Raw genomic sequence first — 12773 nt, 5'->3', positions numbered from 1 at the left:
GCTGCTGTTGCTGTTGGTGTTGGTGGTGAAGCAATTATTTGCTCCACACTCGGGAACCCACCAAAGACCCTTTGCAGTTTCACACGGCGCGGCGCCAGGCTCAACAACTCGCGACAATTCGACGCAACTCCATTTTCTGCCGGGCCGCTGCGTGTGCACTGGGGCCCACACACCACTGGCTCCACCAGAAGCTCGGGCCGAAGGTCAACGCCACGGTCGACGGGCCGCGGTCAAAGTCAAGTATTGCACGCATGGCGCGGCAGCCCAATACTGTCGTTGTGCTGCATCCTGTCAACAGCGACGTCGTCACGTTGGATATCTGTTTACAACTCGATGCCTCTTCGGGGTCCGTCTGGCGGAAGAATATGGCTAGAAGCGAAGACGAGGCGGCAGTGAAGACGATTGAACGGCTTCAGATTCTACTGGTTCAACAGAAGGGAGAGAAGAAAGGCCGACGAGTGACGAGGGACGAGTTACTCAAAGTTGCTCCACCTATTGAGGTTTTCGCCTTGGAGGGCGATGAAGCAGAGGTGGAAGGGCAAGCAATAACCCCAGCCACAACTCTGCTGAAGCCTTTAGATGCGTCTGTGTCTAACAACGTATTCTGGAAGCAGGCTAAGCAGATGTTAATTGGTTCGACCGCAGTGAAGGTGAAATACAACGTCCCCACCATTACATCTGTCGTCCCGCCCCCTGCACTTTATGTGGGAGTGCCGGCCGTTTGCTCTGGCGTGACCACGTTGTTCACGTCAGAGCTTGGCATTCGATATGAATGGTGTTTGTGTGTCACAGGTGCAGACGAGCACGCCTCTATACGTGTCATTTCCACAGATGCTGTTTTTACTCCCTTGGAGGAGCATGTAGGGAAGTCTTTGCTGCTGCGTGTATCTCCTGAGGGGGACTCTGGCCTCTGGACACAAGTTGAGTTGCCCCCTGTCCTTGCTGCCCTGCCGCCTATGGATCGGTGGAAACACACGTTGCAGCCGGCAGAGGCACCTGCTTTCAGGGTAGTGACGTACAATGTCCTCCACGATGAATTTTGCAGCACAAACGCGGCGAAAAGACGTATTTACCCCTTTGCGACTGATGACATCTTGTCATTGGAGTATCGGCAATCCCGCATTGTACAAGAGCTTCTCGCATACAAAGCCGATGTGATTTGTCTTCAGGAATGTGGGAAGAAGGTGTACCAACAATTTTTTGAGCGTGTCTTACGTCACAGTGGTTATGATGGACGTTACACGAACAAAAGTGGTGGTGTAAAAGAGGGTTGTGCATGCTTCTGGAGGCGAACCCGTTTTTGTATGGGTGAGGCACTTGATTTCCCGTTGAACCTGTCCACTCTGCAGGAGGATCACCCGGAATTGGGGGCACGTGTGTCACTGTACCCCGAATTTCGGGAAGCTCTTGAACATGTCACCTCCATTGGGGCGTTGGTTTTATTGAGGGACCTTCACACCAAGGAAGAGCTACTTGTTGGTAACACGCACCTCTTTTATCACGCCAACGCATGCCATATACGCTTGTTGCAGACATACATGTTGTTACACAAGTTGAAACTTTTTGCTGCGTCACGGCCATGTGTGGTCCTCTGTGGAGATTTCAACTTTACTCACACGACGGGCGGTTACAGACTTGTTACCAGGGGTCAGACGGGGGTCGAGCACCCTTCCTGGAAAAAGGGAGAACTTTTCTACTGGGGATGTGATCGCATGCTGGGCGTCAGCACGGAGGAAACGGAGATGCTCGAGGAGGGGGGCGAACAGGGGGCTTCGTCGGTGGGGCCAGCGACGGAGCAGACGAAACGCCAAACGCCACTCGAGGCCTTCCGCGAGACCCTTGAGGCGCCACTGCAGCTGACGGACGCGTATGACGCGACGGGGGAAAACTTGCCGTGGTCAAATTACACCATGACATTTCGCGAAGTCATTGATTACATCTTCTTCGCGCCGACTCGTCTCTCCGTTCTGCGCACTGTGCCTATTCCACCAGAGAGCGAAATATCGGAGAATGTCGCGTTACCGAATAGGCGGTATCCATCGGATCATCTTGCGTTAATTGCGGACTTGGCGTACACGTCCAATCCTCCCCCGTCGCAGTCACCGGCGTCACCGAGCCATACCCGCTGCGTCTAAGAGAAGAGGGGAGTGGGCATCGCCGGGTGGCTTTCTGTCGTTTAAAGCGACACTTTCCTTTACTTTTGGATCTATTTAGTGATGAATTTGCTGCTGCAACCCGCTCCGCACCGCTCCGTCCCCAGAAAAAAAGAAAATAATAAGAAAAAGGGCCGGAATAAAAGGAAAGATACGTTGGTTACGTGGAATAATCCCTTTTCTTTTTTATCGTTCTCACCGATACCTTTCTTCCCCCTAATCTACCTGTTTTCAAAGGTGCTGTGCGTATGCGTTTACCTCTCCCTCTCTCCCTCTCCCTCTCTCCCTCTCTGTGTGCATGTAAAATGTGTGCTGCTTTCTTCTTCCTTCTTGGTGCCTGCGGTTTCTCTGGGGGCGTGGGAGAAGCAGGGGAGAGTGGCGCGGGAGACGGCGGTCAGCGACGACGAAGATACGGGCCACAATAGGGAATACAGTGCACATAAATTGTGAACCCGGTGAACTCACGCCGCTGCAAGGCACCTGCGCCATGCTGTCTGCCACTCGTCGCCGCGCGGATGTTGGAAAAGAGTTGTATGGTAAACTGTCGACGCTCCCGGGAGATTTTTATGACTCGTGCCGGAGACACTTTGGAATCACCCTGCACCAAGACACTTTCATTGGGGTTCGTTCCTCACAGGTGCGAGGTTTGTTCTTGTCGACCAGCAGTAAACCAGTGGAGGCCAACAAGCCCATTGCCACTATTCCGCTTGCAGGTCTCTACACGGTTTCTAACATCGGAAGTAAACCCAACGCGCTTCGCAACGTAACCATCGATGATGTTCGCAATGCGGTGAGGGAGGAGGAGTTTAAGATTATGTCCCCTCAGTTTTACCTGAGCTTTCAATTTAGTGCCATCATCGCTAGTCTTCCGGACATCACTCATGCACAGGACGAAGAAGAAATGGAACGCATCACACACATTCTGCGTGGTGGCGCCATGCCTTGGGCTAGAATGATTGATGATGAAGATTTCAATGAACAGTTTATTTTCGGTATGTACGGTATGGCACTAGATACGTGGCAGCGACAAAGCTACGAGGAAATGACGAAGATGTTTCATCGCAATATCACCGCAATTCATGAAAAATTTGAGCCACCGTTTTCTGTAGACACATTTAGACGTATTGCACGTTTGGTTCTGGCGCGTGCAGAACACATGCCGCCTCTGGACTTCTACGATGGTTCGGCTATGTGGCGTCGTGCACGTCACTACTTGCGCCGCTGCATGAAACGACGAGATCCCTCAGAAGTGTGTATGGTGCCACTGCTTGACTTGGTTAATCATTCTAACCGGCCCAACTGTGGAGTGCGCGTCGGTCCGAGTCCGGTTGCGGGCGGCAAAGGTGCCATAACGCTTCACTCAATCGCCCGCATCAACCCTGGCCAGGAGATTTGCCGGCACTACAATTTTGCCATTAATCGCCCGAATGCCCTTTTCCGCTACGGGTTCTTGCCGTTTGACTTAATTTCCATAGTGGAGCACGACGCCATTGACGAGTACCTTGTCAAAAATCGGCAAATGCTGCGCGAGGAGTCGGAGGAGGTGCAAACGAGGCGGCAAAAGGAGAGGGAGGAGATCCACCGGCTGGAAAAGATTTTCCAACAGGCACGATCAGGACGATCGTCTGAAAAGGGATTCGAGCACTAAACTCTGCGACTGTGTTTCCGGTTGACATTTTTTGATCGGTTGATTCTTCATTATTTATTTACTTATTTATTTTCAATTCAGGTTGGGCGTAAAATGCGCAAATGCAGGCGTTTGCTCAGCATTGTTGCCTTTTCACTGATTGTGGTCATCGTTGCGTGGCGGTATCGCTTTTTGTTGTTGTGGTGGTTGTTGTTGCTGCTGCTGTTGCCATTCCCATCACTGCCACCTTCGTCGCGACCGTGTTGATAGTCATGCAGAACTTTTTCGCCGTCGATTCTCTTGGGAGCCCACGCCCTTTTTTTTTTGCGTTAGTGAATCGGGGGTGGTGGTGGCGGCAGGGAGGCACAAGGCGGCATCGGGCACAACAGGAAGAGGCAACTGTAAGTGTTCTTGCTTATTGCCGCCTCAACCGACCATCCCGCCTCGGATCCAAAGTTGGTGTTGCAACCCTTTTATGTGGCGTCTTTGCGGATGTAGGGCAGCTTTATTTCCGGTCTGTTCCACCGCCACGGGGCGACGGTATCTGGGAACCAGCAAGGACCCGCATCATCGCTCCGGGCACGGGGAAAGTGCTGTGACTGGTAGTAGCGTGGGTGACAATTCCCCGAGTGCGAAGTCTACGCCCGGTGTTGGTCAGCCGAACGCGGGCGAGGATAAGAAGATGCCCTCAGGTACGCCTTCTCAGTTCATTGCCACCACAGAAGTTTCTACACGCACCGGTGTGCGCTGGTTGGATGTGGCCGGACGGTCCCATTTATGGGCCGATGATTCTTTTTCAGGAGAAGGCGAGTTTTTGGCCCATGCTATGGAGGCCCTTCGTGGAGGAAAACTTCCACCCGACATGATGCCCAAAGTTTGCCATAACACGCGGGCCTTACCATTTGTTCACATTGAAAAAAAGTGGGCATCTTTGACCTTGCGCTACGCGCGACAGCATCCACGTTGGTTTTCAATGCTTTTGCATGATAATGTAAAGGACTTTTGCGCGACCGAATCAAGTGGCACGCAGCGGGCAAAGTACTCCAAGTTGCAAGAGATCGGTGAGGATGAGGAGGAGACTCCGCACTTTAGCGATGAGGACGGGGCTAAGGTGCGTTGTGGTCAAATAAATTCACTGGAAGGGGAGAGTGCTCAAAGTGGGATGTCGTCCCAAGTTAATATGGTGGAGTTGACGTATCGCCTGCACATCTTCTTATTTAAGGAATGTAGGGCCCCGACGGAGTACGGCGGAAAGGCGAGTACGCCGTATTTAAACCTTCAGCAGGCGGAAACGGTTTTTCAAGTGGGCGGAGGCGACACTAAATTGAATCCACTTGCCGGGCAATGGCGGATAGTTACAGTACACCGGTATCGTATGCCGTTTCTCGAACAGCTGTTGAGTCAGTGGGCGACAAGTGGACTGCGCGGAGGTACATGGATTGGCATCGTACAAAGGCTCGTTCATGGCGCCACTTTGAGTATACAAAGCCTGGATTACAAATATGCGGAACGCATTGATGAAGTTGAAATGTTTTTGTTTGACTCTTCTGCGAACATGAATGATCTTACTACGATTCTTGCGCAGTTGCATGTTATTAATCGACGATCAAAGATTCACGCCAACTTTCTTCGTGAAACCCAACGCAGCTACACGAAGCTTTTGAGTGCGTTAAACGTGCCTGTGGAATTGGAGGACCAGAGAGAGATTCTCTACCTTTCCAATGCCCTGTCGCTTGCTGATGAACTGCATAATCAGTCTCGTTCCCTTCTCGTTCTTCAGTTTTATGCCGCGGCGTACATGCTGGAGGATCATCTCCGTATTTTGACACTCTTCACAACTTTCTTTATCCCACTCGAATTAATCACATCTTGGTTCGGGACAAATTTTGTCAGTCTGGAACATTTTGTGGAGGGTGAATGGGGTTTGCCCATTGCCGGGGTCATGCTAGTGGTAACTGCAATTATCACAAGTGTGTGGATGCGTCGTCATGTGGTGGCGGGGGGTGAAAAAAAAAAAACTCCTCTGCCCCATTTATTCTCCCCCCCCCCCACCATTTTTGTGTGTGTGTTTTTTTTTCTTTCTTTCTTTTACTGTGTGAAATTCTCTTTTGTTTCTTGAAGTGAGGCGATGTAATGATCTGGGTTAAGCACGGTGTGTAAGTTTGTGCGGCGGTGAGGGATGCCGCTTCTACGTGCGGCGCATTGCTTTCTTTCCTTCGCTCGCTCTCGGTTTTTGGTTCTTTGCCTTCACCCATCTTCCTTCGTGTAAGTGTGCGGTGAAATGACTTTTGTGTTGCTTCATTTTTTTTTTTGGTTTGGGCGCCGCTGTGTCTGTGCGTTTGCGTGTGTGTGTGTCTGCAGGGGGCCGATAGTGTTTCTCGCCGCCCAAAGCTGCGCTGGACGAATGGGGGGAGGGAGCCTCGCTGCGGCCCCCGCCCCACTCGTTCCCACTTTGCACGTGTAAGTGTGTAGGCACGATTGTTCATTCCCCTCACTGCTATGATTTTGAAGTATTAGCGTTATTTGCCTTTCGTTTCTTCTTCACTATTTCTTCTGCGTGCCTCATATTTCATGCGGTCTTTTGTTTTCTTTTACTCTCGTTTCTTGTGTGCCTTTCCCCGCTCGTGTACCCCTGTCGTCCTGCAGGGAGGTGAAGGTAACACGAAGCGTGGGCAGCATTGCCAAGCAGTAGAGGAAAAGGGTCAAGCAGCCGCCATTCCCCATTTCTCAGTCTTTCTCTTCAAGACACACACACACAAACGTACCTACTCGCACGCCGGCATTGACCTGGTATATAATTTATAAGAAAACAAGTGACGGAGCGAAGCGGGAGCCAATGAAGCCGTTGAATCAAAAGTGGCGACCGCTTACAGCTCGGCGTCCCCTTGCAGCCGCTTTTGTTTTGCCACTTTTCTTTTTGGCAGTGCTGCTGCTCACGAGCACAGGTGTTGTGGAGGGATTCCCGTTTACGAAGTCCTCCGGTGTAGTGGAGCTGACGCCTGCAAGCTTCAATCGGTTCGTGTCTTCACACAAGCCGGTGTACGTGCTCTTCTACGCCCCGTGGTGCGGGCACTGCCGCAAAATTCACCCGGAGTGGGAGAAGTTTGCTCAGGCTGTTCAAGGCACCATCCGCGTGGGTGCCGTCAACGCGGACGAGCACTCGCAGCTTGGGCACCAGTTTGGCGTTCGTGGGTTTCCAACTATCAAGTACTGGAACTTGGGTGAAAAGAATATAAGCAAGGCACAGGAGTACGGCGGCCCGCGACAGGCGGGGGCTATTCAATCCAGCGCGATGAGTCAAATAAGTTCCGCTGGCATAAAGACAATTAAGAGCGGCGATGCCTTGCGGAAAGCAGTGCACATGGCACCTGAGAAGAAGGTGGTGGTTCTCTTTTCCTCCAAGCAACGTGTTCCTGCCATTTTTTCTGTCTTGTCGCTCTCCCCACGTTTGAAGTCTATGCCGTTTTATTTTATTGGCGGACAGGTGAAAAACGAACTCGCAGCGGAGTTTGGGGTGCAGGCCCTCCCGAGCATTGCCGTTCTCAATGCTACAGGCGGCAACATCAGCACGGTGGTCTACACGGGGAAACAGATAGCCTATGAGCCAATTGCGAAATTCTTGTCGGAGTTTGCGACGGATGTTGCTGACAAGTCCGCTGCCGCGAGTGAAAAGGACACAGATGGAGCAGAAGTAAAAGACAGTGGCAAGGACAAGAATAGTGCTACTGCTACTGCTGGGGCTGGTGGCAGTAGTCAGGGTAGGCCAGCGTTGCCCGTGCGTCCCGTTCGCTTAACCACAGAGTTATTGGCGGACTTTTGTTTACCGAAAACACTGCGTACAAATGGTCAGGCACCGCTGTGTGTGGTGTCACTTACTTCTGCGTTTACGCTTGACCGCGTTCACGACACTTTTCGCAATGAACCGCTTATATTTTTTGAGGGGCATGCCGATCGAGATGTGCTTATTGCTGCCCTTCGGGGTGATCTTGGCTTGCCGGAGGTGGCCGACAGTGTTAACGGTGCCGCGGTCCATCAGGTGTTGTTATTACGGGCAGCGAAGCGTGATGTAATTCGCTACAAGCTTCTTGACGGGATTGAAACAGTCGATGGCGTCAATGATTTTCTGCAGAAGGTCTTGACTGGAGAGCTACGCCTCGGGAAAAAGGTGCTGCGTTGATTTCACGACGCTGGGCACACTGTGCGCGCGGATACGCAGAAGGAAGACGGGAGAGAAGGTGGGAGACTTGCTTCTCCAAGGGACTTGTAGTCCTTAATCCTTCTTCTTTTGTTTTTGTTTTTGTCTGCGATGACCTCCGCGATTTATATTTGTTGCCTCAACGAAATTCGTTTCTGCACCTCTGTCTTTTGTCGGTCTTTGTGAAGAAGAAGAAAAAACAAGCTCCTTGGGCCTGTCTTCCTCGACATTATTTTTCCGTGAAGAGCCATGCACGGCGCTGCTTGGCCGATGCACGGAAACATGTAGGGGGTGTACATGCCGGGCTGTTGTGTTGCTACTTCTGCATATGTGTTTTCTTTGTTTAATTTTTTACTTTTGTTTTGTTTTCTTCTTCGCATGACCCTTTGTGTTTCCTGTGGTACGAGGAGGTGGGTGACCCAGTGTCCCTCTTTCTCTCTTTCCAACAGTGTGTGCATCCGTGTCTATGCATATCTTTGATTGGTGCAAAATCTGCCATGCATTTCGCATGGATACCGCGTTTTTACACACGCCCTGTCCTTTCCTCTGTGCCTGTGTCGGTGTGTGTGTGTGTCTGTGGATTCTGAGATTTATGTCATTCTGCGTTTTTTATTTAATTATTATTGTTTCTTGTTATCGTAGTTTGCCGCGCTAGTTGTGTCGTCTTTAGGGACGCTTGGGACGGCGGTGGGAGTGCCCCAGCAGAGACGGGGGCTAACGGGGAGGAAAGTAAGAGGGGGAGGAGGCAAACCGGTAGTGACGCGCTCTATCGAGCGCAGTAGAGGGAGGTTAACCGGAGGCAACGGGGACGCGCCGCTGGGCGGGGAAGAACCACAGGCCCCACTTCTATACGTACATACAAGCAGGCGGGGACCAAGAGGAAACCGAAAGCCATGGGTGTCTGCATCTCCACTGGAAAAGGCATCGACGCGCACGACGAGGAAAAAAGAAGGGAGACAACACCCGAGGGCGAGCGCACGGTGCCGCATGGCAACAACAGCTCTGCTGCAACTGAAATCTTGTCAGCGTTGCCAAACAGAAACCTGGGGCTCATGGACCCTCGATCATACGCGCAGTTGGAGAATGCTATAGAGGAACTTTGTCACGGCCAAAATGCGGCACTGTTTTTGGCGCATCCGGAGTTGTTGTTTTCAAATCGAGCGGCTATCCTCTGCACAGGAGAGTTTGTTCCAGGGGAAATTGTGGGAAAGTACACTGTCTTGCGTGCCTTGCCCACAGGAACGGTGGGCCGTAGCTTTTTCGTCAGGGCTTCACTTGAGGAAAACGGGGGAACAAAGGGCGGGTTAGTGAAGAAGACCGGTCTAAGTCAGAGGGATGAAACCCCTACGTCCCGAGCATCTGTCAACAATTTATTCGCACAGCCGATAGAATGCGTTTTCAAGGTCATCACGTTCATCACGCGCATGGAGGTGGCTGAGCATGTCTTGCAGGATCAAAAAGTGCTGACAAACCTGATCCACGATAACGTACTGCGCTGCGTAGATGTGCTAGATGACGGAAGCCATGAGAATCTTATTTTCGTTACTCCATATGTTGAGAAGGGCAGTTGTGAAACGCTCGCAGGCAAAATTGAAAAAGATCAATTACTTTCTATTCTGCATGATGTGGCTGTTGGTCTACGTATTCTCCATTCTCATGAAATCTTTCACCATAATCTAAAGCTGGACAACATTCTCATCAGGAATAATGGCACCGCTTGTATTGCTGATGCTGGATTTGGACGTATTTTTGCCTCGGAGAGTGCGGAAAGCCTTGTTTTTAACGGTGAGTTAGCTTGCATGCCGCCTGAAGCCTTTTTGAACAATACTACTTCTTCAATGAATCTAGCGAAGGTGGATGTCTGGGGCTTTGGACTGCTAATGTATCGACTTGCGTACGGCGTAGAACCGCTGGATGTTGAGGGTAAGTCATTTGAAGTGGTACGAGATTCTGTGCTGCATGGACAAATCGAGTTTCCATCTCCAAATTGGCTTTCAGAGACACCGTTTCAGGAGGTAGTTCTGTGGTGTCTCAACCGTGACCCAAGGAATCGACCGAGCATTATGCAGCTGCTACGTCACCCGCTCTTTGGGGAGACTTTGCTGCACAGCATTGGCGGAGGTGCTCTTTCCACCTCTGGAAGATTAAACGCCAATTCCAGCGGACACGCTGGCACCAGCCTTAGTTTCAGTAATATTGGGATGCGCTATGCACGGGCCCAGAAGCGAGCGGGTTTGACAATATATGCGGCACTCGGAAAGGGGCGAAATTGCGAGTCGTTTCTTGTGAACTCGAGTCGTACCACCACAAAGGAGGTCGTCTTGAAAGTCATACGGCGATCGGTGCAAAAAAAGATTGAAGATGCTCCCGACGCAGCTGAGATGCAGCGCGCGTTGGCCTTCTGCCGTGAAGCCCGCCACTGTAGCATATTGCATCTTCTGGACATTGTGGAGAACAAGGATGGCTGCTTCGCGACACAACCATATGCAGACGGCGAGTTTCTCGACAGGAATTTTCCTCCACTTACGAATAAAGAAGACCCTTCCTTTACGCTGCCGAAGATGCTTGTGGATGTGCTCAACGGGTTACATTTCATTCACTCAAATGGTGTGTCAAATTTATGCCTCACCCCAACAAACATATTTTATCTGAAGGGCACTGGCTTCATCTTTGCAGACTTTGGTCCCCTGTTTTTAACGCAGCAAGAGGCCCTATTGGATAGGGAATCAGGGTATCCGTGGTACTCACTTCCGTCATGGGTGCTCGATGATCTTCGTGCACCGGCACAGACGACAAGGCACGCTTTAGACACTTTTTGTGTCGGCTTGCTCGCCGCCTCGGCGGTTCCGTCGGTGTACAACGAGGCTTGGGAGTCCTTTTACAGTGCGGATGAGGGTGACACTATCGTCGATGACGTCTCCGAGGAGGTCGAAAAAGCTGTAGGTATTCTCACTCGACCCCTTGTGGAATTTATTTTAAAGGCGCTTACGACCAAAAGCTCCGCAAAGGAGCTGTTGTCCCACCCGTATTTGGCGGATGTGGTGGGTGCTTCTTTGTCTCAAGTTGTCAAGCCGTTGGAGTTGACACCTGACGCCGTAAAAGCTGCGGTGGCTCGCGATTTTAGCTTTCGTGAGGAACCCCGCCTTATGGACGTGCTGGGTCGCGATCCTATGCTGGAGAGCGTCATGCTTGGTAATTTGGTGGATTCCTTCGTCGAAGATGAAAGCCGAGAAAGTATCTCTGCTGCTAAAGATTTGGATTTGTCTGTTCGATTCCCGTTTAAGGACAAACTTGTCTGTGGACTCTGTCATGTGGATTTGACTATTGTGCTGTTTAAGTGTCTGGAATGTGCTTCCTACGTGCGTTGTGGCAAATGTGCCCTGAACGATAAGCACGCAGACGGTCATGAGATGAAGCCGTACCTCATTCACACTATTGAGCACAAAGGCAATGGCAAGGAGGCCATTCTTTATCCAACAAGTAGTGTCCCAAATGTCAATGTCCTGGAGGAAGTAGAGATGCAGGCGAATCTCCCCGTTGGGTCTCTTGTTGAGTCGAAGCTTCCAGCTGCATCAACTACGACATCGCCTTTGAATAAGCTCCAAATGCAGTCTGCAAACAAGAAAAAAGTACTACCCAAAGCTTCTGAGATGGATGATTTGTCATGGGAGGAGGAGATTGCCCTTTGTAGTGAAAAGGGCAGTGCGGAATTATTGTTGTACCGTTTTGATCTGGACACGGTTCCGAAGGAGCTGTATGACCCGCCACTGCTTCACGTGGTGCGTTTGGATCTTAGCTACAACAACCTCCGTAGCATTCCACATGAGCTATCGTTTCTGGTTAAACTTCGTAGCCTGGTCATCTCATACAATCAGTTAACGGAACTCCCAGATAGCTTGGGCAATTTAAGCCAGCTAGAGCGACTGGATGTGAGTCACAATCGACTGCAGCAGCTTCCACAGTCATTTATGTATCTGCAGAATTTGGCCACCCTTGGTATGGATTACAACGACTTTGCCGAAATTCCAGAGAGCGTGATTGAAATTGTTACCATGTCGCCGTCGATGCCAATGCTCTCTGTGATATACCTGGCGGAGAACCATCGTATTACTCAATTTCCGAAGCGAGAAATTCTTGAGAAGTTTCCCAAACTAAAGCTAGCACTCGATAATGAGCCTAACGTGTACGAGACATACATTAGGGAGAACTTGGATGAAAAGTTGCCTAATGTTAGCATGATGTGGAACAAAATTTATCCTGATTGCATCGTTGAGCATGTATATTGTGGTGGCCTGCGAAGTGCACAGTCTCAGCTGGTGTACGATAAGCTTTCCATCCAAAATCTTTTAACCGTGGGCAGGGAGCTCGTCCCAACGCCGCCGATTGGGGGTGAGCACCTGACACTCAGTATTGATGACATTGAGGGTGCCAATATCAGACTTACCTTTCAAGAATCGGTTGACTTTATTGATCAGAGCGTAAAAAGAGGAAGAGGGTGTTTGGTGCATTGCTTTGCTGGCATGTCGCGCTCGGCGACCACCGTTATTGCGTACCTTATGATGAAGCGAAATATGCGCCTTGATGAGGCGTACTGCCTGACCAAAAAGGGGCGTCCTGCCATTTACCCAAATCAGGGATTTTTTAATCAACTCCTATTGCTCGACGCCGAGTTGTTTCCGCAAGCACCTCCGCTCAATATAGCTGCGATGGAGAGGGATAACATTCCAACCGCATAGTCAGGGAAACACCTCAATGTAACTTCGCATGTACATATATATATATATATATATATATATAA

At 50.7% G+C, this 12773-nt stretch overlaps 5 protein-coding genes across 5 annotated transcripts, besides 8 other annotated features; all 5 read left to right on the top strand.

Moving 5' to 3' along the window:
- Nucleotides 1-28: part of a microsatellite that runs on past the window's edge.
- A 223-nt stretch (nucleotides 29-251) lies between these two features.
- Nucleotides 252-2135, top strand: Tco025E_03737 (2,5-phosphodiesterase; the record flags this gene model as incomplete). Its single annotated transcript, XM_029370655.1, has 1 exon — nucleotides 252-2135. One exon carries the CDS (start codon nucleotides 252-254, stop codon nucleotides 2133-2135), a length of 1884 nt encoding a protein of 627 aa, XP_029229227.1.
- Nucleotides 2136-2410: 275 nt separating this feature from the next.
- Nucleotides 2411-2445: a sequence feature (G-rich).
- A 195-nt stretch (nucleotides 2446-2640) lies between these two features.
- On the top strand, nucleotides 2641-3801 carry Tco025E_03736 (uncharacterized protein; the record flags this gene model as incomplete). The annotated part of the gene is made up of 1 exon (XM_029370654.1): nucleotides 2641-3801. The coding sequence occupies one exon, from the start codon at nucleotides 2641-2643 to the stop codon at nucleotides 3799-3801; it is 1161 nt and encodes a 386-aa protein (XP_029229226.1).
- A 50-nt stretch (nucleotides 3802-3851) lies between these two features.
- Nucleotides 3852-3873: a microsatellite.
- A 96-nt stretch (nucleotides 3874-3969) lies between these two features.
- Nucleotides 3970-4008: a microsatellite.
- A 247-nt stretch (nucleotides 4009-4255) lies between these two features.
- Tco025E_03735 (metal ion transporter, MIT family) lies at nucleotides 4256-5899 on the top strand (the record flags this gene model as incomplete). Its single annotated transcript, XM_029370653.1, has 1 exon — nucleotides 4256-5899. One exon carries the CDS (start codon nucleotides 4256-4258, stop codon nucleotides 5897-5899), a length of 1644 nt encoding a protein of 547 aa, XP_029229225.1.
- Nucleotides 5900-6106: 207 nt separating this feature from the next.
- Nucleotides 6107-6138: a microsatellite.
- A 478-nt stretch (nucleotides 6139-6616) lies between these two features.
- Nucleotides 6617-7957, top strand: Tco025E_03734 (thioredoxin; the record flags this gene model as incomplete). Its single annotated transcript, XM_029370652.1, has 1 exon — nucleotides 6617-7957. One exon carries the CDS (start codon nucleotides 6617-6619, stop codon nucleotides 7955-7957), a length of 1341 nt encoding a protein of 446 aa, XP_029229224.1.
- Nucleotides 7958-8306: 349 nt separating this feature from the next.
- Nucleotides 8307-8347: a microsatellite.
- Nucleotides 8348-8522: 175 nt separating this feature from the next.
- Nucleotides 8523-8554: a microsatellite.
- A 314-nt stretch (nucleotides 8555-8868) lies between these two features.
- On the top strand, nucleotides 8869-12711 carry Tco025E_03733 (putative dual specificity protein phosphatase; the record flags this gene model as incomplete). Its single annotated transcript, XM_029370651.1, has 1 exon — nucleotides 8869-12711. The coding sequence occupies one exon, from the start codon at nucleotides 8869-8871 to the stop codon at nucleotides 12709-12711; it is 3843 nt and encodes a 1280-aa protein (XP_029229223.1).
- A 34-nt stretch (nucleotides 12712-12745) lies between these two features.
- Nucleotides 12746-12772: a microsatellite.
- Nucleotide 12773: the final 1 nt, after the last annotated feature.

The sequence above is a fragment of the Trypanosoma conorhini genome (genome assembly GCF_003719485.1).
Source record: "Trypanosoma conorhini strain 025E chromosome Unknown Tco_14.4_contig_00175, whole genome shotgun sequence".
Lineage (NCBI taxonomy): Eukaryota > Euglenozoa > Kinetoplastea > Trypanosomatida > Trypanosomatidae > Trypanosoma > Trypanosoma conorhini.
Note: the sequence above shows the minus strand (reverse complement) of the source record. Positions and strands in the feature narration are given on the sequence as shown.